We start from the raw sequence: 23,978 nt of genomic DNA, 5'->3' as shown, positions 1-23,978 counted from the left end.
TGCCCTCCATTTCACAGCTGTTGGGGGGAGGCCACTGGCTATGTATTATAATGCAAAAGAGGTGGTAACAAGGTATTGCTGAGAAAGTAAGCAGAATAATCTACATGTCTAAAATGAGGTTTTCATAAAAATTTTATTTTGCATTTTTAAATAATTCAACGCATTGGCAGTATAGTTAATGGCTCTATGAGTGAAACCAACACACCAGCTCAGCCAATAACATTTTTACAGACATCTTGTTGCAAAACAATAAAACCACATTAAAATGTTTGTACACAGAGTTACTGTACTGAGAACAAAGCACCAACAAAACGCTTGTGCGCCACACATTTGAAATGCAAAGCCACACAGGCAGATAGAGTTTTATACATATAAAGCACATGAAACCAGTTTTTACAAACCAGATACCATTTCATTAACTGATTGATGTTAAAACAGTTAGAAGGGCCTATACAGAACATCCGAACTGACTGTAATTTTGACTAGATAAGCATGCATATTAAGAACAGCGACAGCTGGTGGAGCTACAGTGAAGAAGAATATTGGAAATCTGCACCTAAGAAGTGGTTCAAAAGACTCATTGGGTTATGCTAAAGTGAAGGGGGCACTTTCTGAGTGATCATTGGGTTTTGACAGCCGCCTGGGGTGCCACCAGTGTGGAAGAGTCTTCCTAGGATGGGGATAGGGTCTCCAGAATTTTCTCCTCAGGAGCCAGGGCCAGCTGTCGCTGTTGCTTCTGCTGTTCTGTTTCTGTGTAGGGAGCCCAGGCCAGACATGGGTCCCAGGGCAGTGACTGGCAGCTTGGGTGGAGCCTATTCTGACCCTGAGGGCCCAACTCAGCTCACTCTGCGCTGTGGTGGCTGAGGTCACCTTCATCTTTCCTTCCCTACATCTCAACCTACAATTTCCTCTTGGAAGCTCAGTTGGATTTGAGCAGATTCAATTTCCTCTCAAAGAGCAATGAAATCTATGTGACTGAGCCATGATGTTATGGCGCAAACTCCCAAGAAGAAAGATGGTTTCGTTTCCAGTTACTGCATTCACACAGCAATGTAACCATGGCTTCCTGAAACTGTAAAACAATGTTTTTCAGCAAGGGAGAGCTAAAATCCCATGAAAGACAGCAAGCCAGACATATGGCACCAGTACACACATGTGCCCATGCTAACCACAAACAATGTATTCAACTTGCCACAGTGGTTCAGCAACATGGTGTTGGTGAGCACACACACACACACACACAAACACACAGCATATGTTGACAATTAAATTCCCATTTGTATCCTGGTCAATAAATATTTTCCATGACACTTAAATATACAGTTCCTGTCTAAAATATGCATGAGAATGTCTTTTTTTCCCCAAGAACAAGAGAAAGGTTATAGACTCATATCTTCATTTACAACGTGTTGAGACTATCTTTCTGGTTCTTATATACAGGTCAATGGGAATGTTAAGAAATACTCAAATGAGCACACAAGACACGATGTGCCTTTTGATACAAAGCAGACAAATACATTATAGACCAGGCAGAAGATACTCCTGACAGCTCCCAGGGGTATTTTGCAAGTCTCTATCAAGTTACTGGAAAATAGGTAGAGTCATACACTAAACTGCATTAATCTCCCAGGCTATTAGGCAGGCACCACTCTGCAAAAAAACTATCTCTGCTCCTTGGTGTCTTGGTGGAAGGACCCATGAAAACAGAGTGTTCTCCTTCAAGAATCCATCAGAGTAGGGCTTACTGTCCAGCTGGCCTATAGCCTGGCCTAATGCAGCTTTACCAGAGACTCTAGATTTCAGCATTTTAAAGAGAGACGGGGAATGAGGGGTGAGATGGAAGCAGGGAAAAAAAGAGGAAAGGGGGAAATAAACAGAAATAACCTAGGGTATTCAAAATATTTCTTCAGGCAAATCATAAAAAAACACACCCCTTCCAAGAAAAACAAAGGGAAAAAAGGAAAAGAAAAAAGGATGATGAACTTAAAAGTCTTGGCTGAAATGCTCTGGGAAATTTCTTGAACAAAGATTTCTTGTTCATATTTACAATGGTTACAACAACATCTGAAGGTTTTTACTATTACCAGGTTTCCAACTAAAGTTCACTGAAATATCTGATCCAAGCACTTTCTCCTCTGCCTGCAACCACTCCACTTGCTCCAAAATGATGTAGCAAAGTTCAAAACACTGCTTCACAATGTGATACAATTGGACAAATGAATTCAACAGACTACTATTTATACTGCCATGTAATAATGCAGTTATTATATTATGGTTTTGTAATACAGCATGCCTTTCCAGGAGGCATGTGCTAAATCAGGACACATCTATTTATTTTTTTATTAATTTAGGTCTCAAAAGCACAAACAAGTACAATTCAGAAGCTCACATTTAATTCAAATATTAATTGTTTTAAAGAGAAAGAATACCAGAGGGAGGAGGGGGGCGGGAGAGAGAGAGAGAGAGAGAGAGAGAGAGAGAGAGAGAGAGAGAGAGAGAAACAGAGAGGACAACCACAGCCACAGCCACCAGCACAAGAACAGAAAAGTCATTCTTTGGGGGATCCTAAAAATACACATCTAAAGAAGAGAGTAAAGGGGAGAATTTTAGGTGTCTTGTGATCCCAAGGAACATTTCTGAGCATGGTATCTCTAGAAGGCTCACATTTAACATAGTGATTTTATTGAAGACAGCACTACATCAGTCTTCAGAAACACTGCTCTGATGAAAATAGGAATAAAAACACCAATTTTTAGAATTGTGTAAACGCAAAGGATTTCATCTCAGACATTTCTTTCTAAAATACCAAGAGACTAGAATCATCCAGGAGGAAAACTATTTGACAAATTGTCTCAAGACAGAATCATTCTCATTTGTAGTATTCATGGGAGAACATGATTGATTACCAAGCATGGTTTTGCAATAGGGGATGCGCCAGATGATGTTAACCACATTTCTAGTTCTTTGTAGTCATGAAGATCGGTCAACTGTCTGGAGGTATGGGGGACACAGAGTCCCTGCATAAGTGTAATATAATATGAATTGCACCAGACCCCAATGTTACCATTCTCCAGGAATGAATGACAAATGTTGCAGGAAAACCAGGAAGGGACAGATCCTTAAACTCAGCCACTGTGTAAGCCACAGAAAGAACCACAGAGGCAAAAGACAGAAAGGCCAGGATGAGGAGTAAGATATGGATCTCCTCCAGGGTTAATATTCCTAGTAGACACAGGCCCAGATAGAAATGCAGATGCTTAAAGAAAAGTAAGATTATAGGGCAAATTCTTCAGCTGTTCCAGATATGAATCTCTTATTAATTGTAGAAGATGCACAGGTCCAGAAGAGAGTCTCTGAGGCTTCTGTTCTACTACCAAACTGATTTATGATGAGGAACTTTAACAAAATGTGTGTGTGTGTGTGTGTGTGTGTGTGTGTGTGTGTGCATGTGTGTGTTTAATGAAAGATGCATTCTCTCAGAGAAATATAGATTATGCCTGCTTGTTAGTGATTTTAGTTCCCTTCACATTGCATGGAAAGGAATTGTTTTAGTTGGGACAATCGTTTCTGAATATTCATTATGTCATTTCTGAATATTCATCCTGAAACTGATACAGGATAAACTGTGGCTGGAGTTCAGCACTAAGATAGTAATCAAATACTTTTAATGAGAAACAAATGTTAAGAAATGTCAATACCCCTACTCCTTCAAAAAGAAAACCCCTAAAAACCTATGAACAACAATGTGGAGATTAGGCAATTACTGGGTTTCTGTATTATGAGATAAAACACAGAAAATTTGGATTGTGCTATGCTTTCCAGAGACTTTGCAACTATCCAAGTTACACTTAGAAGTTGGAAATATCACTTGGAAATTTAAAACAAAATGTTAATGACCACAGTAACAGAAGCACTTATCTATCCTTTAAAGAAACAGCCATTAGAATTTGCTGAGTGTTATCTCACTTGCATTTTACCTGTATGTACACTGTGAGACTGAGGCCTCCACCACCGGTCCATGTATCTCATCAGCTTCAGCAAGTTTCATCCTTTTTGTATGCGGGCTACTTAAACCCAGGCTTCCAAAAGAGCCCATAGCTGCAGGTCCTCACCATAAACAACTTACACTCACAGAAGACTGACTGATTGAAATTTGAAAAAGATTTGATAGTTCTAGTCACTGAAGTGTATGAAGTGGCTGTGTCCACATGAACAGATGTGGGAACCATGAACCCTCTTTTAATGGCTGCAGCGAATGGTGTGTTTAGCTGGCCCAGCTCACACAGAGCACTGGTGTGCATCTTCCATCAATCATGTGTTCAACGATGATGTTGTAATTGGCAGTCAGAAATCACCCATGATGAGAGTATTTACACCATGCAAATGGGCAAATGCTACAAACCAGGTTTTGTGTTCTCAGAGAGCTGGTTGCTAAACAGTTTACCAGCACACCACTGGTGGCTTGCCAAGCTGACCAAAAGTCTGCACAGTATGGCACCAACCAGTTTCCTGGGATCTCTCCAACTTGGTTCTTGCCCAGCGATTCCTTCTCCTTCAATGTTACAGGCCCCGCAGGATCAAAGTAGGGCAAAGCCCTCTAGGGTGCAGCTGGCTCCATGTTGCCACTGTCAGTACCCTGGGCTACTTTCAGAGACACTTCTCTTGTTTTGTAGCCACACAAGTAGTGCAGGAGAAAACAAAATAGGTAAAGCAACTGATGAGGCAGCTGGCTTTCTGCTGGGGAGGAGGGAGAGCAAGGATCCCCAATGGGAACAAGGTCTTCCCAGCTGAAAGCAGCCCCTGGGGCACTCTTCGGAGGCTTCCCCAGCTGCACAGCATCTGCTGCAGAGTCTTGCCTGGGCCTGCCAGCAGGCTTCCTTTGCTCCCCGCTTCCCTCCTCAAAGTCTGATGCAAAGCAAAGAGCCAACAAAATTGAGGTCACTGGCAAAGGAGTTTGAAATTTTGAATGATTTTTATTAAACACCATTAGTCTACACTGCACAGTTAATGAAACAGCAAAGCTCCACTCTCAGAAGAATGATGATTGGTCATGGATCCGAAAAGCAGTTCAGTGTCCCCTAACCCAGCGTGAGCACTATGAATGATTCTTTAACACCTCATGTCAGAAGCAGGAAGGGGAATGAACTGCAGTGTGGCCTCTGGGGGCTTCCCCACCCTCCACCCTCCACCCACACGCCCCCTCCACTTTCCCCACAACAATTTTCTTTTAGTCAATAGATTACAGAGAAAAATGTGATGCTCTTGGTAAAGAGGGCTTCTGGATTTGGGAGGAGGAGAATGGCAAGGGAATTATCATGTTTTCTTTTCCTGGAACTATCAGATGATAGGACTAATGTCTGAGACGAGTCTATCTGATTAGTCTCCTGCCAGGGTGAATGCTGATTACCAATACACAGATGCCATTTCTGTTGTTGGAGTTTGCAAACACCAAAGAGAAAATGAGTCAGAGTTTAATTATGAGAATAAGGCTGTGCAAGTGGAAATGAGAAACAACAACAACAACAACAACAATAACGATAACAACGACGACAAAGAATTCAGTTTGTCAGTTTTGTAACAGAACACTGACAACTGGCTCAATACTTTTTCCCCACAAAATTGAATTGGGGAGCGCTGAATCAGCCAACTTGTTTATATTGTGTAGCTATCTCATCTGGCCACACATTTTTCTCAATGGGGATAGTGATGCCTCTCTAAGTAATGAGTTCATTCCTTTACTGAGTAGTCCTACCCAGCAATCCAGTTTGGTTCTCCCACCCACCAACTCATGCAGGTGAATTTCATTACATCTGTTCAGAAGTACGTGAGGGCTTCACCCTCGCAACTCAACTGAGTCTGCCTTCAGAATTGCTTTCCAACTTCAAACTCCAACATCAACCTCTGAGATGCAAATCTGAGTAGAAGAAAATGAAATTTAGACACCTTCAGGAAAGCTGCCACAGAACAAGTATCCTTCCGGTGCAGAGCAAATCCAATGCACTCAGCAGTGTACAGTCCAAATGAAAAGGCATCCATTTGGAAGTTCAACAAAATGCATTTCAGCCAGTGGCTTCTAATGTTGCAACTTGGTTACTGAGCAACTGTTTGGATCTTTTCCTCTCATCATGCAGGAAGACAGTGCATCCCAACCTCAAGATTCTCAAAGTAACAAGAGCTAATCTCCTTTTCCAATTACGTCACCCAAATATAAAACTACTAGTACTTTCCCAGTGAGATTATTAAGCAATTAACAGTCTATAGGCTGGCTAACAACATGCTTATAGCTAAAGTCTACCCCAAGGACCACACTACTAAAGTCTTTTCAAATTAATCCTACCTACCAAACTCAGACAGTAATATGACAAAACCACTAAAAAATCCAAAGCTAATTAAAAATATAATGCCAAGCCAACATCATAACACAAACTTGTCAGACTTTCTGTGGTTGGAGCTTGGGTGAGAAATGAAGGCATAGCGGTGGCCCTACCTGGGTCATGTGGCAGGGCTGAGATTGTTCATCTTTGTTCAGGTAGAGACAGAAGCCCATTGCTCTGCCCATTACCCTACCTCCACACGCTTCTTGCGATGTGTTTCACCAAGCCTCCATCAGGGTATCTCACTGTTATCCATATGTCCTGTGTCCCTCCCACAAGCAGGTATGCTGAAAAGATTCATGTGACAAAATGTCTTAATCCCTCATCCCTCAAATAGCTGCACACCCACAACACATATCACCATTTATCACGTGATGAACAGAGAACCTAGAAAACAGCAACAATCCTTCATCATGAAACTGAGATGTCTCATCTCCAGGGATAGGAAGGAAATCCATTCTCCATGTTTAATTGGTTTCTAAGCTGCTTTAAAAATGGTCCTACTAAATAATCAGGTGGTGAGTCAGAGCTTGGCTGTCAGATTTGATAACTGTGCTAGTGACTTAGCACACACTTTACACTCAGCCACCAGAGATGGCAGAGACTCCTCTCACCTCCCTGCTGTGTGTAAGTAGATGTAACAAGTTACTGAAACTAGAGCTGCAAGTCTTTCGTCTGTGAGGCACTATGCTCGTTTCCCTGGGAAACTGCCCTTAGCATTCTAGTGTCTAGTTTGCAGAGATTTGGAATTTCAAGAAGAATCAGGTCCTAAATCCATGATACAATAGGATCATGGTCTAGGTTTAGCTTACAAGTCAAGCCAGTGGGTTTCATGAGAAAGTAACAGCCAGGCGCTCCACCTGGTCAGCTATGGAAACCAGAGAGCTTGAGTCACTGCAAAGTCATCAGCTTAATTTTGATATGTCACACCCGCCTTGGGTGTTCAGACTCTCATATGAATATCTTCCTCCAAGAGGCTCAGAAAAGATTCTTTCTGGCTTCATCTGTATGTGCTCATGTGTGTGTATGTATGTGCGCATGTGTATTCAAGTGTTGTTGAGACTGTAAATGTGAATCTCAACTACATTGGGAGTCTCAAAAGTGCAGGGTTCAGCTGCTGCAACACTCCCATCAGCCATATTAACAGCATGGTCTCAGCCATTGGAGTACAACTTCCATAACCTTATTATACAACAAAGGGCCTTAAACTCAAAGATGACCAGAGCACAGCTCAAGTCTGGCTCTTTTTGCAACTGGAATATATCTAACCTTGACAATGAGAGTGCAGAGTGATCACCTGCTGTTTTTATCATAGACCTGCATGACTTGCTTGAAAATCATACAAGTTTGCATTTTTCATGTGCATATCTATTATTTATCTGGTCATATCTCAGTGAACAGAATTCAATAACTCAGCAGATTAAAAGCTACATGGAATTATGTGCCAGCAGGTAATTACAAGTAATTAATGTATTGATAGTGTTTCCTACAAGTGGGGGATGCTTCTGGTGAGCTGGAACAGCAAAGATGATATTTACATGGTGGTGCTTAGGGACAGAGATGAAAGTAGGGAACCATAAGGAGGGGAGACAGTTGTAACTGATAGGAAAAGGTCTCCAAATTAGGTGAGCTGTTCCCAATCACTGGGGCTCTTTCAAAGCCCCACAGGGTGAAGCATTACCCCAAGAATCACATTGTTTTAGGGTTAGCTACTACTTACAGTTAGGAGTTTTCTTTGGACTTTGTATGTACATGACCATAGCAACATAAATTTAAAAAAATCAGTGATGATGTTTCAATCAAAAGCTAATGAGTCAGAAAAAAGGAAAGTAAAGAAAAAAAGATATGAGGAAAAATGAAAGGAGAGTACAAGAAACTCTGAAAATAGAAAATGTGGACCATAATTGGGGAAGTCCAATTTTAAAACCACTAGAAAGAAAATTGTGTATTATTATTTTCCAGCAGTGATAATTCGACTTTCTTTCCATAGATTTGAGCAAGATACAGCTTAAGAGTCCAGCTAGTTACCAACATGCCACTGACTACAAAGTAGGCAGATGTGTGAATTCCACGCCGGACACTTTCCGGACCTCTCTTATCTCGCAGGAAAGACTGGCAATTGGTTACTAAGGCATGCAACCACCAAACTTTGCCTCTAAAGAAGAGCTTAGCACACAGAAGATCTCCATGAGGATTTAAACTTTAAATCATGGAATTCAAACACTGTTAATACAGCTGATGCTTTAAAGTTGTCAAAATAAAGGTCATCCCTCCTTCATAACATTAAAATCTAAAAAAAAGAAGAAGAAGAAGAAGTAAATAAGGAACAATCTGCTAAGAAAAAAAGTCTTCTGGTTGCAAGGCATAGCATCATTTCAAGAGCAGTATTGCTATGCCCTTGTATTTCTTGATATGGTCTTGCTACAGCATCTATCCAGTGGATTTTGACAATAAGAATTCTCACCTGAAGATTGAATCTGTTGGGAACCACAAAAGTTTAACAGTGGATTCTTAAACACATTCTTTTCTGGACATAGGAGTAGAGCTTGCGGCTGACTATTGCCGCAAATCTTGGCAGGTCCCTTGTATCTAAGTTCTCATCTACAATAAGACCATTTGTTTCATTTCTTAGGAACCTGTTTTCATTACGTGTGCTTCTCATTCTTTGTTTTGGGTAGTGTGGACTGAAAATAATAATGTAGGGACTATCATTCCATGAAGCACAAAAAGATGCTGGGATCTAAGAAAAACATATCAAATACTGAAAAAATAATAAAACATACACTGCTCCCAAGTTGTAGTGTCCACTTACAATGACTTCAGCTTTTCACAGATATCAAAAGAAGCATAAAAAAAAACATAACCAAAGAGAACTTTCCCAAGTGAATGGAGTTCCACCAGTGACCGTCAGTGCGCTGGTAGAGGTAGAGTGATGGGTGGTGATGCTAGAGATGAGCGAGCACCCACTACAACAAATGGGCATCGATGCGGAGCCAACACAGTCCCTGGCGAACATAGCGGACAAGATTGGTCATGCTGCTGTGCTGAGTCAGAGGCCCCATTAGTGTGTCCAGATCGCCAAAGAATTCTGAAAAACAGAAGAGTCTTTGGTCAGGCTTTTCATTGTCATGAAAATATGCACCACATTAAGAAGCTGCCTTGAGGTGGCATAGAGACATTGGGAAATTCATTCAGCTGTCCATCTGTTCATCCACCCGTCCTTCCCTCCCTCCCTCCATCCAACACAAATTTGTAGAGTCCATCTGAGGGCACCAAAGTCCACTTGCATGGCAAGCACTATCATGGTAGTCTTTATTTTTTTATTATTTATTTTAAAAATATTTATTTACTTGGTACAGGTTCTCGCTACGCAACTCAGACTTGTAGTGATCCTACTGCCTCAGCCTCCCCAGTGCAGGGATTATAGGCATGCAGCACTATAGCCAGGTTCAGTGGCCAGCAGGGCGTGCCTCGGGTTCGGGGGCCAGCACGGCATATGGTAACTGGGGATCGAACCTGGGTCCTTGTGACTGCCAGGCAGCTGCTTAGACCACCAACCTATCTCTTCAACCCCTGGTAGTCTTTATGGAGATGTAAATATCATACAGCCTGAATAATGAGACTGTGACAAATGAAAACACAAAATTCATTTAAATCTATTACTAAATTTATTCGCCGGGGAGATGGCTCAGTGGAATAAGCACTTCCTTGGCAAGCTCAAAGGCCTGAGTTCAATCCCTGGTTCCTCCAAAAAAAAAAAAAAAAGAAAAATTTAGGGGGCCTGGGAGATGGCTCAGTGGAATAAACACTTCCCTGGCAAGCACAAGGGCCTGAGTTCAATCTCCGGTTCCGCCAAAAACAAAAACAAAAACAAAAACAAAAAAAAAAACAAAAAACCTAAATTATATTTGAGGCCGGGGAGATGACTCAGTGGAATAAGCAATTCCCTGGCAAGCACAAGGGCCTGAGTTCAATCCCCGGTTCCGCAAAAAAAAAAAAAAAAAAAAATTACTCTAAGTTTTGAAACATTACTACTGTATGTTATTTTTGTTTTCTTCTGGGAAGTACTGAGGATGGAACTCAGGACCTCACACATGCTAGGCAAGCCTCCCACTAAACTAGACCCTCAGCTTACTGTATACTTTCTCAGACTGTGTACTCCAAAGGTACATTACTGTCCTGTGGAAGTGTGTTGTTCATTAAATGTACACACACACACACACACACATATAATTACATACCTATATAATATACACATATAATCTATTTGCTCATATGTTTATATAGACTTTTGCATAAGATATAGCTGCCTAGTTCAAATTCACACATAAATTACATATATAAATGTGCTTAAATATATTTATAGCATTTAACAAATTTATGCTTTTATATATTATAAATTTATATTTAGAAAAGAATCCTTTGGGCTGGCCAGATAACTCAGCAGATTAAAGCGCCTGCTTAGGCAGACACAGGGGTCAGGGGCTCCATCCCTACCCTGCTTTGCAGGCCCTGCCCCTGGGGCAAGCTGAGACAATGGATGACAATGGACGTGGTAATCCCAGTGATTTAGGGACTGAAAACCCCAGAATCACTAAGAGTCTGAGCAGTGTAGTAAGACCCTATAGACCCTGTACAAAATACATTAAAAAATGAAGAAAAAAAATGAATCCTGAATGCACAACAGAGTCCTTATGGCTATCACGATGTATAAGTTAATGGAGTTTTTGGTGACTCCATAAATTGTTGAAGTGTGAATCCTATTTGTTTTTTCAGGGAACTGAATTTACTGATTTTTCTTGTAACAGTGCAGATAAAACTGCTTAACCTGGACAGTAATTATAGCCAACAGCGTCCAAAGCTAAGTAAATATCTTGGATAGCTTGGATTTAGCACATCTTACTGATTACATTTGGGCTGGGCTGGGACCTGAGAGTATGTGTCCCATGACCTTCCCCCCACTCAGAACATAAATGTTCAGAGGGCCCAGCTGAGTCCCTCTGTCTGATCTGAAGAAGGACACAGCCCTGAGGTTATGCTACACACCTGTGTGACTGGGGCCTGCGACTGTCTGCCCTACACAGAGGAGTATATGTGGGCAACATGATATAATAGCTAAAAACTAGCTAGGTGTCCCCTCTCCTTGAGAATTTGCTTGACTGACACTTGCTTAGCAGAGGGTTTTCTGGCTTCCCCTTTGCTGGGAGGAAGGAGCGGCCTTTAGCCACAAGCCTGTGCCAGCCGAGGGTGAGCACTCTGGGTCCTGGCAGGGCTGGGGCCAGAGCTTGCGCTCAAGTGGTTAGGACGCTCCTCTGCCTTCTTGGAAAGCAACTTCCACGAGTGGGTTGCCCATGCCTGATTGCTCAGCAAATGATTTCTCACTAAATAACGCATTTATTCTTCATGCTATGTATAACGTATGGGCTCCTTCTCGAGGTGTCAACTTCATTTGATTATGTGATGCTTCTTAACCTGTACTAGGCAATAAAAGGAATTTCTACTGACAAAGAGGTAAATTATTTCTGGCATCCAAAATATTTTCTTAGGTAATACAATACTAAGGAAAAGTATGCAAGGACCTAGTTAGTGTAGAGCGAATGCAACCTTCGTAAGAGCCAGGGCACTCCTTGGCTATTTTGTCCAAAGCTCTCTGTGGCATTCTTAACCACATACTCAGGTCATCATTTCAATGACTGCCTTAGTGCACACAGTTGGGGCTGGTAGGGAATGAGGTTTCTAGATCCAAGGTCAGAGGGTGGCATCGGCCCCAAAGGCCTGAATGAGCACCAGGTCAGAGTGCAAAAGTGAGCTACAGCTTTGCAGGTGGGCAGCTAGGGGTCGGGATGGCGCACTTTTGCTGAGAGAACCCAATGTCATTCATGTCCATGGCACATTGGGTTGGAAGCAGTGCAAGTACATGGCTGCCTGCAACGGTATACGGATGGGAATCAGACGAGAAGCTCCTCTGTTCCTTCATCTCTCTGCATAATGCATTGTGAGAAGTGTCTCCACAGTTAGGCAGATCAGAGATATGTGTACAGGGCTGGCCAAATACCTCAGCATACTAAAACACCTGCAAGCAGGCGCAGGGGCTGGAGTTCTATCGCTGGGCCTGCAGTGCCGGCCCCGCCCCCAGGGCACACTGAGACTGCAATTGAGACAGGGCGTGGCGGTATGCATCCCGAAATCCCAGCTCTCAGGGAATCTGTAAACAGGTGGATCACTACAAGTCCGATCTAGTACTGAGACCCTGGATACCCTGTAGACCCTTCCCCAGGACTCCTCTCTTTTCTGCTAGAACAACAGAGTTGCTTTATTTCAATATTAGGCAGAGAATTTAGCTCCTCTTTGATAGGCTCTGCTAGTGACAAGACAAGCACCATTTCGCCCCAACATCAGCACAGACAGCGTGTTGAAAGTTCGGCAATTTAGAAAGAATGACTTTAACAGATTTTGAAAATGGATGTAATTATAAAGGGGATCTAGAAACATTGAACTGCCTTCCAATTACTAACACAAAATAAGACAGAAAATGTGAACAGAAACAAGCTAGATAAATCTTAAAATGTTTCTGGCTTTGCTTGCAATTCTTAGAACCCCGAGATGGGCCTCGTCTGGGCCAGTTGCTTCTAGATTTCCAAACACTTATAGAAAAGCAGACAAGGGGCTGGGGAGATAGTTCAGTGGCACAAGGTCCTGAGTTCAAATTCAAGTACCAAAAAAAAACAAAAAACAAAAAAAAAACAAAAACAAAAACAAAACTGGACAAGGCAAAAATTACATATTGCCCAGTTGGAGGCTCAGGATCACACTGAGGGTCTTGGAGGCCCTGCTATTAATCCTGTTTTCTAGAATGGCTCTGTAGCCTATTAGTTAAGATTGAAAACTCTGGAATCAGGTATTTTTAAATACAATTCCTGGGGCCAGGGAGATGGCTCAGTGGAATAAGTGCTTCTTTGGCAAGCGTGAGGGCCTGAGTTCAATCCCCCGTTCCAGGAAAAAAAAAAGAAAAGAAAGAAAAAGAAAAAAAATACAATTCCTGCTTTTAACAAACATAAAGAGCTATTTTACCATGGATGTCTTTCTTAGCCTCACTTAACCTTAATTTCTTCATCTATCACATAAGGTAAATGAGACAAAAATAAGCAAATAGTGCAGCATATGGGATAAAAACTGGAAAACAAACACATGTAGCAGCACATGCACATGTTCTCAGAAGTTGGTATAAGTTTATAGCTGGGCTGAGGGCTTAAGTCTTACACTATGGAATGTGCTTTGATGTACAGAGAATCTTTGAGTTGCACAGATAGATAATACTATGGGTTAACACAGAGAATACCTATTTCTAGGATTTCTACTTTGCACCTAAGTTTGACACTGCATGCTTTACATATATTATTTCATTAATTTCTATCACCTTCCTGGGTTGGTTTGACATCTTCATCACTATTATATCCATTAAAGAGATGGATGCCATGAAGCAGTTCACAGATTGAAGCACCTAGCAAAGGCTGTCCAGGTAGTGCATGATCCGGGCTTCAAATTTCCAGGCTGTGAACTCTGCATTCTTCCCACTCTAGGGGGTTTGGACACACATGCTCAGCAATGCAATAGCAATGGGTAACAAAAAAGAAGGAGTTGGGAAGGTTTTGTATCAATCCGTGATCAGGCTCCTGGGAGAAGCAACCTAAACACTAGACTGGCAGGTTGAGATGAGGAAGAGAAACAGGCTGAAAACTCAGGGCCTGAGTGGACGGGAAGGAGAGCTCCCTGGGATATGAGGATGTTGGGGAGAATGGGGGCTGGTCTTGGGAGAAGAATTTAGCCAAGGGATCTAGTACTTCTTTCTCAGTCAACCCCATGAACACGGCCACTCCATATATGTGGCCTGTATCCTCAGCTTGATGCTCAGAAATCTATGTAATTGCTTGAGACCTAGTAGCACCCAAGGCCACCCCAATCCGCTTTGATCACAATGGGCCAGAAAGTTCTACTACTCTATACTGCTTGTCACCTCTTTATAGTCTGATTTTCAAAGGCCCACATCTGTTCCTTGCGACTACTGGGCGAGAATTAGCTAAGTCCGGTGAGAGACCAGGACAAAAGCATGCTTTTATTATTACTTCATTAGGATGGTGACTGTTCATTGTGAGCACAAATGACAGTTAAGGCTACAGCAGCACAGTCACCAGTGATCACTGCCCCATGCTCTAGGGAACCTGGATCCTCCTCTTTCTTTTGTAGCAAACTTCGTATGTTCCCATAAATGGGGCCTGATCCTTCATTCTAGCTGTGGATGTGCACAAAATATTAGCTGAGCTTGGTCTTTGTTTCCAAAAGCAAGCTATAACGTCAAACATTCAACTAGAGTTGATGATTATAATGAAGGTCGACAGCTTCAGTTCAACCTTACCTTTCCAAAAAAAAAATACAGTTGACAGAAGCCAACCAGATCTTAATTAATTTGCAAATCATTCTTTATCCCTTTGCATCTGTTTCTCTGTTGGCCCCTGTCACTAAGTAATATATGAAATATTTATTTGCATATACACCACAGCTCAGATTCATTTAACCATTAAGGGAGAATCAAATTGCAGGCTTTATTCACTCTTTCTGCAAAATAGATCACTGAATCAGCCCAAAGCCTACTTTCTCTTATCTAAGCCTGGGAAATCAGAAAAATTGAAAGACAGAAGGCCACCAAAGGAACTCCAAGTCCTTCAAAGCACAGGTGAGTCTGTGAGGGTCTAAGGCACATGGGAGGCATGGACAGGCATACCTTTGTTCTCCCTTGTCAGTTTGTCAGCCATGTCCCAGTGCTCGTAGCCGCGAAGCACATTGCTAGTGATGTTGACATGGCTGGCGGCCATGTGGTGAATGCGCTGCGGGATGGTGACAGGGCCATTGTTGCAGTTCCCCACTGCGTTGATGGGAGAGACATTGTTGAGAGACACTGGGGAAGGAGTGGTCCTGGAGAATGGAAAGAGACGTGGCTGGTTAGGCTGAGAGGAAGAGTGACAGCAGGCTTCTAGGCCTCCCTGCTTACACTGGGATCTCCTAAGAATACTGTGTACCAGGGCAAAGTTGGACATGGCAAACAGGTTTGAAGACCCACTGGAGGGCAGGTTGTCTCCACTCCTTGTGGCTCTTCTCAGAGCACATTGTTCAACCTTTGTCTGCACAAGGGCCTTCTCCAGAAACTGTGGTATAGAGAAGGGCCTTCTCCAGAAACTGTGGTGTAGAGAGAGCTTGTTACCCTCACCCCCTCCACTCTGCCTCCTCTGATGACCCAGGCCGGGACTCCAGTGCTGGGCCATTTCTAACCTGAAACACTTAAGTTCTCAACTGTCTCTGCCAGCTACTGAGGGCCCCGTGCACACTGCTGCTTTCATTTTCAAGCACAGAGAATACTAGGTGAATCTTTGACATTAATTCTCTCTACATATATGGTGATCACTTTGAATATATATATAACAAATATTGTGATGATTGAGAGAAAGAGACAGCTCAGAGCTATGAGGATTTCTCTACTGGTTGCCAGAATGGCTACTGGCAGTTAGAAAACACTTGATATGCAATACTGGTCTATTATCAAAGTGTTTTGTACAAACCACAATGACAGTTTGTTCCAAATACTGTTACCACAGTAAGGCGAGTGCAAGTCTTAAAAGCTCCCCAAAGAGCAGTATTGGGGAAGTTGTAAAATACAGAATTCTTTAGGATTCTTTAAGACACACTACAGAGATGGGATGTCAATTGGTGACTGCTCACTTGCATGCCAGTCTGAAAAAAGAAGGCCTCACACTTCCTACTGTGGGTACTACCAGTGTCTGGATGCAAACTTTTATTGCATTCTTCAACATTAGTAACAAGAAGTTCCCTTCAGGCTGCACGCAGCAAGGGAATATTTTTCTTCCAGGGCCTGGGCTTACGCCGCCCAATGTAGACATTCCCAGGGACTGTCCTTAATGCATCAGTGGCATCTCTGGTATGGCAGTAAGGTCTCTGTGCCCCTCATCCTATTTATCTTCCCTCAGTCACACATTGAAAAATTTCCCAGGCAAATGGACCACTCTAACACGGGACATTTTGAAGAAGTACAAGAAATGAGAGGCTGGGTGCATGCCTATAGTCCCAGCTACTGTAGAGGCTGGGCTGAGAGTTTGAGGGTCAGAGTTTGAGCAGAACCTGGGGAACATAGCAAGACTGTTCCCTGAAAAAAAGGAAAGAAAGAAAAGAGAAGGGAGAACTAAAGAGGAGGAAGAGAAAGAAAGAAGGAAGGAAGAGGAAAGGAAGGAGGGAAAGAAGGAAGGAAGGAGGAAGGAGGGAAGGAAGGCCTGCTGGCAGTGTTTGTGATCCCCACTGTCTGTATATTTGAAAGAACCCTACCTACACTCCAGCACATCATCAGGGAGGCCTGTGCCATCCCCAACCCACATCTTCTTACCAGAAGCTGTCCTTGGCAACTCTAGATTTTCCAAGATGGCTGTGTTTCACAGAGCCTACACCTGCTCTCAGAAGATGCACACCCTGACAAGCAGGCCACACATCCGATTTGCAGTAGCAGCAATCACAACATGCCCACACAATGCAGTGCTATGGAGGAGCTCTGAGTGTAGAGGGAGCAATCACAGCTGAAATGCTCTCCTAGAGATTCACAGCCACCATCCCTGTGGCCACAGCAGCGCCTGGAAGAAGCATTTCTGCTGACAGAATGCATCTTCTGTATAGTCTGGTCTCAAGGGAGAGTGCATCCTTGCACTTGCTCTGTACTTGCCTAATTTAAGAACGTATGAGGGTTTCCTGCTATGCTTATGGTTTCTGAGATACTTTCTGACTTATTGATAGAAATATTTTCTTTTCTCAAGGTAGGTGCAAGATGGGGAGATGCCCAAGGAAAGGTACAGAATAGTCTTGCTAATGACAAAACAAGCAGGGAAGGCTGGGTTTCTTTAGTGTCGTAGTTGTGAACGCTACTTTCTTTTTTGCCAGAAGTGGTCATTAAGTCCTAAATGTAAATTTATGGCAAGAAAGGAATGTTTCTTCATTTGTAATCTCTAGTGAAAGTGACAACACTGTCAGGTGCCACACATGTTGAAAAAAGAGACTGTGGTACTGAAATCCAGATAGACCTCGATTCTAGCGTTAGCCCTGCCACAAAACTGCTCTTCAGCAAGCCCTTTCCTTTGTTAAGCCTTACTTTTTCTAGACTAAAACAGAAGCTTGATTCAGTGATTTCCAATCATGTCCAGAAATCATAAGGACAAGCCAATCCCCTCTCTACTTCAGATATTTTGAAAAGCCCTTTTCTACTCATATATGGAAGCAAAACACAAAAGTGACATCATAAAACAGGAAGTAGAACCATGGCTACTTCAGGCTACAAGAAAGGAGCTCGAAGGGTCCCAGTAGAAAAAAAAGTGATACGCATTTAAGAAGTTGGACATTTTGATTACTTTGATTTGATCACTTTTAAAATTACTTTCATTGAGAAAGAAATAGCAATGAGACAATTTCAAAAAAGGTCAGTAGGACAGTTACAATGATTAATGCCTTGCATATTGTTGTCTTCATAGTAGTTATTCATAGTACAACATGCAGTTGATTTGATCACTAAACAGCTATCTGTGTGGAATCATTACACCGCATCTCATAAGTGGACATGATTATTGGATGTCAATTAAAAACTTTTTTCCCGTTATTACACTTAAGTGCTATGAGTGGCTTTCTTTTCTATGTAGTTCTTTCTTTCTTTGAAATATTCAACCACAGAGGCAGAAAGAGAGGTTTTGCTTGGGGTCATTGCTGTGCTCAGACTAGGGTCTATCACCCGCCACTCAGATGTGCAGGTGTGCACAGAACAGTGCAATCAGGAAGTGAAAGACTGACACTGTGCCTAAGGGGTTGTGACTGTGGGAAGGAAAGGGCATCAGCGGAGCTCGAGTTCCTCCATGGCATGCCCTGCAGCTGCAGGCTGGCCCTTACCACTATCGCGGTAGCCCTACTGTTCTCTGCTATGGCTCTGTTCACAGATCTTGCCCTTTCCCACACACATCCAAGCCACAGGCCAGGGAACAGCACCGTCAAGCACACACTTCTCACCACTTATTCTGCAAGCACTGTGCTCCCCTGTGGCCACATTAAGCCCTTGCTTGTCCTTCAGCTCACCAGATCCTTACCCCGGTCTTCTTACCTGGGATGCATTTCTCTCAGATGTTTGCGTGGTGTGCTTTACTGCCATCATTTCCTAATTTGCTTGTTCAAGACTGGATAGCTGCTCTTTCCCCTCTCCTCAAGCATCCCTTTCTGTCCTCCTTCTTTGCTTCAGTTTCTCCCTGACCTTTACTATCATGTAGTGTTCACTTATTTTTAGTTGTGTTTCTCCCTCAACAGAACGTGATTTCAATGGGAGCATGGAGTTTTGTCTTTATTATCCTGCGCTATACTCCAGCTCTAGAACAGTGCCTGGCACATAATATGGACTCAGTGAACACCAACTTAAAACAGGAATGGATTTCCCCTATTCCTTGCTCAGTATCTGCTACATGGAGAGTAGTATGAAGAGTAGAAAGGGAGCAGCCTGGGCAGGACAAGGATGGTGGAGGTGTTTGAAAAGAGCCTGGCAGAGTTCTCATGCACAGTAGGTACACAATAGATATTTTGCAGGTTAAAAGATGACTAGCTCCTTATTTTAGAAGAGAAATGTTTACAAGAAGAGCAAAGTTCATTATTTTCTGACAATATCAAGTGCCAAAAGTGAGCATAGACCAAGGATTGCAGAAGGTCAGGGGGAAGGATTCCTTCTGTTATCCAACTAAAGAGGTTACAATGCCAACAATAACTGTGTCAGCAACTAAGCCACCATGTGTTGAGCACCAATGGGCGTCAAGCATATTTCCCAGGGCTTCATCAGTGTTATCTCTAAGGGCTCAGGATATTCCACAGGGAAGTTTCTGCTGCCACGGTCTCACAGAAGCTCCACTTCTGCCTGAGGGTCACACAACAATTTCCCCAAAGATCCAAGATGTGACAGCAGCTATGTTTTCCTCCAAAGCTCCTTCTTTTTCCTTTCCATCTTGTCTCCTCAAATTCTTTCATCAGCTGCGTGTTTACCTGCACGTCATCTTTGTACACATCGGACATTTCTAGTGTCATCTATGCTCACACACACAGAACCCCCTCCAAGCTTGGAGAGAAAGTTTTGCCTCACCTGCAGGACTCTTTGTATGACTCCCAGAAACTTGCATCCTTTTGGAATGGACAAAACCTGAAACAAGTGAGGATGACCCTGCTTCTCGCTTTACCATGGAATCCACACCCACCTGTCCATTGAATCCACCCATTTAGAGGGCCTTGAATAGCTCCTTTCAAAATTCAGTTGCCTTCTTTTTGTATTATTTCTTTCTGACTCATGAGATTAGTGCCCAGCTCCTTTCAGTTCTCTACACTGGCTTCCAGAACTCCCTGTCATGGGTCTGGAAATCTGGCCTGCCTCCCATTTCTGTACAGCATGTGAACTGTGGGTACATTGAAAAGATGAACATTTGCAATTAATCTGATGCGAGGGAACACTACATCTGAGCCCCAGTGGAATGAAATACTACTTAAAAAAGAACTTTATCCCACTGATTAGTAGACTTATATTTCAAAAATTGCACTGGTTATTATATTCTGAATTTCATCAGTAAAATTGTATGAATTTGTTTTTTGCTCTTAAAATCTTGTGCATAATAGTCTTGGTTTTTCCTCTGGGCCTACAAAGCTCAGAATATGTACTATCTTTTCCCTACACAGGCAGATTTTTCAGCTCTGTTTACTTTTCTGCACTTTCTTCCCCCAGCATTATGGAGCTAGCTCCGGACGTCTATTTCAAACATGCTGCTTGCCTCTCCATACACTCGTGGGGCCCTGCTGCAGGATTAAGGCATGATGAGCGCCTCTGGCCAATGCCTTCACCATTGCCAGCCAGCTAAGGAGAGTTTGCAGCCCGAAGGTGCTGCCCCAGGAAAGTATGGTGAGGAGTGGCTGGTAGGGCCCAGCATCCTCATTCACTAGGAAACTTCACTCATGGGGCATAACTGAGCTTGTGGGCAAGGAGCCTTCTCTGGCCACATAGGAATACCCAAACTCGTCTTCCTTGCCTTCCTCAGCACTTTGTCACTTCTGTCCACTGGACTGTATTCTCCTGGCATGCAAGGACCGCATACCCTCTCTCTCTGTGTCGCCAGCCCATTGTATAGGGCCTGGCATGGAGCAGGTACCTCTGAAGGGTCTGCAGAGTGAATGGGATCTAACCCCCAGGTGACTATTTAGAGTTGCTTCATTCAAAATCTAAAGCAGCCTACTAGAGAAAGTAAAGAAAGGGTGCTTGCTTCAGATAGTAGCTGCTTACAAATCATTTCAGGAGGCTTTGATGTGACTTCACAAGCTTAAAATGTGTTTGAGATCTTTCATTTCAGAATTAATTTTTTCCCAATGAACCTTTAATAGCTGCTTACCTGACCTTGCGCTTGCCTCATTCTGTGCTTAGAAAAGATAGCTTTCTATGGGCCCTTCAATGGTTATTTTTATTTTCTGAACTTCCAGAGAGAAGCATTCTTTCCCTTTTGTTCATCAATGTAAGAGTAGGATCTAGTTCAACAATTTAAACAGTGCTCCCTTCAATACAGTAATTGAGTTAATGTGTAGTTTTTAATGATTCTGTTCCCTTGCTCTGAATGTTTTTTATGACCTCCAAGTACAGCTCATTGTCCCACTGCCTTTGGAGTATTCTTTGTAGATATTTATAAAGTAACAGTGGAGACTACATTACTCTTGAAGAAAGGGTTTTGATCAGAGATGCAAGAATGTTGAAATGATGAGAAATTGAAAATGGAGCTTGGATTCATAAAGCAGGTGCTTTGAGAAGTCATTGTCCACAGTCATCTAGATTCCCTTCCTACTACTGGTGCACTTTGAGCAGGGAGGAAGGATTTGGAATCCTAAAACACAGGGATGCTGAGGTGAGTTCGGAAAGGTATCTGGCTGGTTCATGGCACAGGTAGAACTGGATTCAAAACCATCCTCCATAAAGAATGTCCCTTATGGCTTATGCAGACACGGGCGAGTTCCAGCCCTTCCATTTTAGAGAGAGAGAAACAAACATAGAGGACAGAGGTTGGAACACCTCAGGTCCAGGTCAATGTTTTCTGGACCTCTGCACCAGTGCCATGCAGTAAAAGATCTGATTAAAGCCGTGGACCTGGGAGAGTTCATTGAGCCTCGAATTGGCATTAGAGTAGACGCTTTTATATTGTAGGTCATGGTATTTTAGTATTAATATAAAAATCATCAGGAAGGCTCAGATAATTGGCTGACTAAGTGCTTTCACATTTTCAGCTCTATTATGGCTTTAGTTTTATTAAACAGCACTTATCATATATCAATGAATATTTCATTGGTCTTCATTACTAAGCAAATCATTGACAAATCACTGCAGTGGAGTTAACTTGACCCTGCCTCCTTGAAATGGCATAGAGCTTGCATCTCATTAGCAAATATTTTTATGGTCATCATTTGGCTTAAAGTGCAAATAGTTAAAGAAGTTGGAACAACATCATTTTCAACTTTCCTGCTGTGCCATCAACTGATACCTATCTAGATGTCTCCTTGCACACAAACAACTGTCTTGAAACTGACCTTCGCTCCTGAGTTGTCAGGGCAAAGTATGTGGGTTCTATTCCATCAGTGATTTTAATGCAAAAGCAATTTCTCTACAATACTTACTTGCCATTGCCTACCCATGGAGATGGTATCTGTGCAACTTTTGAAGCATTTTGCTAAAAGAAAGAGAAAGAGAGGGAAATAAGGACATCTATTTTGTGTTTTATTAATTCAGAAACAGATGGAAATGTGATTTAGAGAACATTAATATTGATTGCAGCATTTCGGGAGGCAGAGCTGGGCTGTATGTGCACGTCAGCACACCACGTCGCACACTCGATGAAAATAGCTGCTTAGGATAATTAGTGGGCTCCAATCAGGACCATGAAAGTCACTTGATGAAAGATCTTAGATACTAAAAGGCCCAGTGAAATCAGACTCGGTTCTCCAAGAAGTGGTTTAATTATCGTCATCTGAAATTTATTCTGCAAAACAAGCTCTTCAGAGTACAAGTAAGCTTTTCACCTTTAGCTCCAGTTGCAAACTTTTTTCCTGGGATACAGGATGGGCTCTAATTTGTGATATTCCGAGAATGTGCCAAAGCCAAGCATTGCTTTTCAGTTTGTTTTCAGGAATCATCTTGATTTGCTCTGTTTACGTGCAAATGCTCACAGCTGATGACTTGTTTAGCAATGCAGCCCATCCTGAGCTATAATGTAATGGAATGTGGAAGGCAGAACAAACATTCTTTTGTCCCTCTACTGGAACTGGACTGCTGCAAAGAATCCACTTCCTGTACTTCCATGGCCACGCATTGTGAAACAGAGGGAAGGGTGATATCGGTCATCACCATGACAGGATGGCAATCAGGCTAAAGCTCAAGAAGCGGATAGCCAGGACACCTGCAGCACTGGGCCTCACTTAGTCTTGCTTTGGGTAGACACAGCCCAGATGGTGCTCCTCAACAGCCCCTCAGCTTCCAGCCTGGTCCCCTTTGCAAAAGGCATACAAGAGACAGGCTCAGCACCTTTAGGAATTCAGTAGAAGGGCAGTGCTTCCCTGCATGCTCCCAGATGAACAGGTTACTTAGCATCTCTGAAAGCTGCGTGGGGCAGGCCATAGAGATAGATACCATAGCAGTGGATTTGGAAGTACAACTGCAATGCCAGCCCCTGCAGCATCACATGGCAAGTTGTTGGAAATGCATTTTTCAGGTCCTGTCCCAAAGCTATAGTCATGATTTGATTCAGTTGAAACAACTGCTCAGGTGCAATTTAGACAAGAGGTCTTATGCATGTGGCAAAAAGAAGGGAAAAATATTTTTTTCTTTTAAGACCTGGCCAACAGAAGGGAGCATGAAGCTTCCCCAGCTCCCAATCTTTGCTAGCATCAGGCGACAGGGCAATGGTGGATGGCATAGTGGCCAATCCTAGCTAGTACGCAGCTATTGCTTACAAGGTTTTTCTGCGCTCACTCCCAAATTTTGGCATTGCATTTTGTGACTGCCTGTCTTTTACTGTCTTACTTACAAATGAAAAAGTTCCCGCTACCTTGATGATGGCTTTATTTGTCTGTGTTGTTTTGGTAACCAAAGCAATCGATTGTCTTAAACTATAGCCATTGCACTCCAATATGCCCCATGACTAAAGGGCTTTCAGGGTAGAGCCGTCTACCCTGAGCCAGGACAACCACAGTGACTTCTCTTATTGCTGAAGAAATCTTAGCCTTGTCTTGGTTAACAAGAGGTGGGCCATCCCCACAGACACAAACCGTACCCACCCTATAGGTGGGTAGAGGCAAAATTCCACGGAATAAAAGCGAGCAGCTGCCAAAGGCAAAAAACAGTCAGGGGAGTTGCACTAGTGTACCTTTTCAGCCAGGAATCAGCAGGTGTTCCCTGGATGTGAGCTGTCTGCTGAGCCCTGAGGGAGGAGTGGGACAGCCGTGGCCAGACTGGATGAG

General features: G+C 42.8%; 1 protein-coding gene across 3 annotated transcripts in view; it reads right to left on the bottom strand.

Annotated features, from left to right (window-relative positions):
* Window positions 1–5,205: 5,205 nt before the first annotated feature.
* The window catches only part of Aff2 (AF4/FMR2 family member 2), a 546,136-nt gene continuing 527,363 nt past the window's right edge, over window positions 5,206–23,978 (bottom strand). For all 3 annotated transcript variants that reach the window (XM_023703816.1, XM_023703817.1, XM_023703818.1), the window contains exons 18-20: window positions 22,140–22,192; window positions 15,154–15,344; window positions 5,206–9,462 (exon numbers count right to left, since the gene is read on the bottom strand). In XM_023703816.1, coding sequence (XP_023559584.1) covers window positions 9,341–9,462; window positions 15,154–15,344; window positions 22,140–22,192 — 366 coding nt within the window. In that variant the 3' untranslated portion in view covers window positions 5,206–9,340. The remainder of the gene's footprint in view (window positions 9,463–15,153; window positions 15,345–22,139; window positions 22,193–23,978) is intronic.

The sequence above is a fragment of the Octodon degus genome, unplaced genomic scaffold (genome assembly GCF_000260255.1).
Source record: "Octodon degus isolate 3935 unplaced genomic scaffold, OctDeg1.0 scaffold00181, whole genome shotgun sequence".
Taxonomy (NCBI): domain Eukaryota; kingdom Metazoa; phylum Chordata; class Mammalia; order Rodentia; family Octodontidae; genus Octodon; species Octodon degus.
Note: the sequence above shows the minus strand (reverse complement) of the source record. Positions and strands in the feature narration are given on the sequence as shown.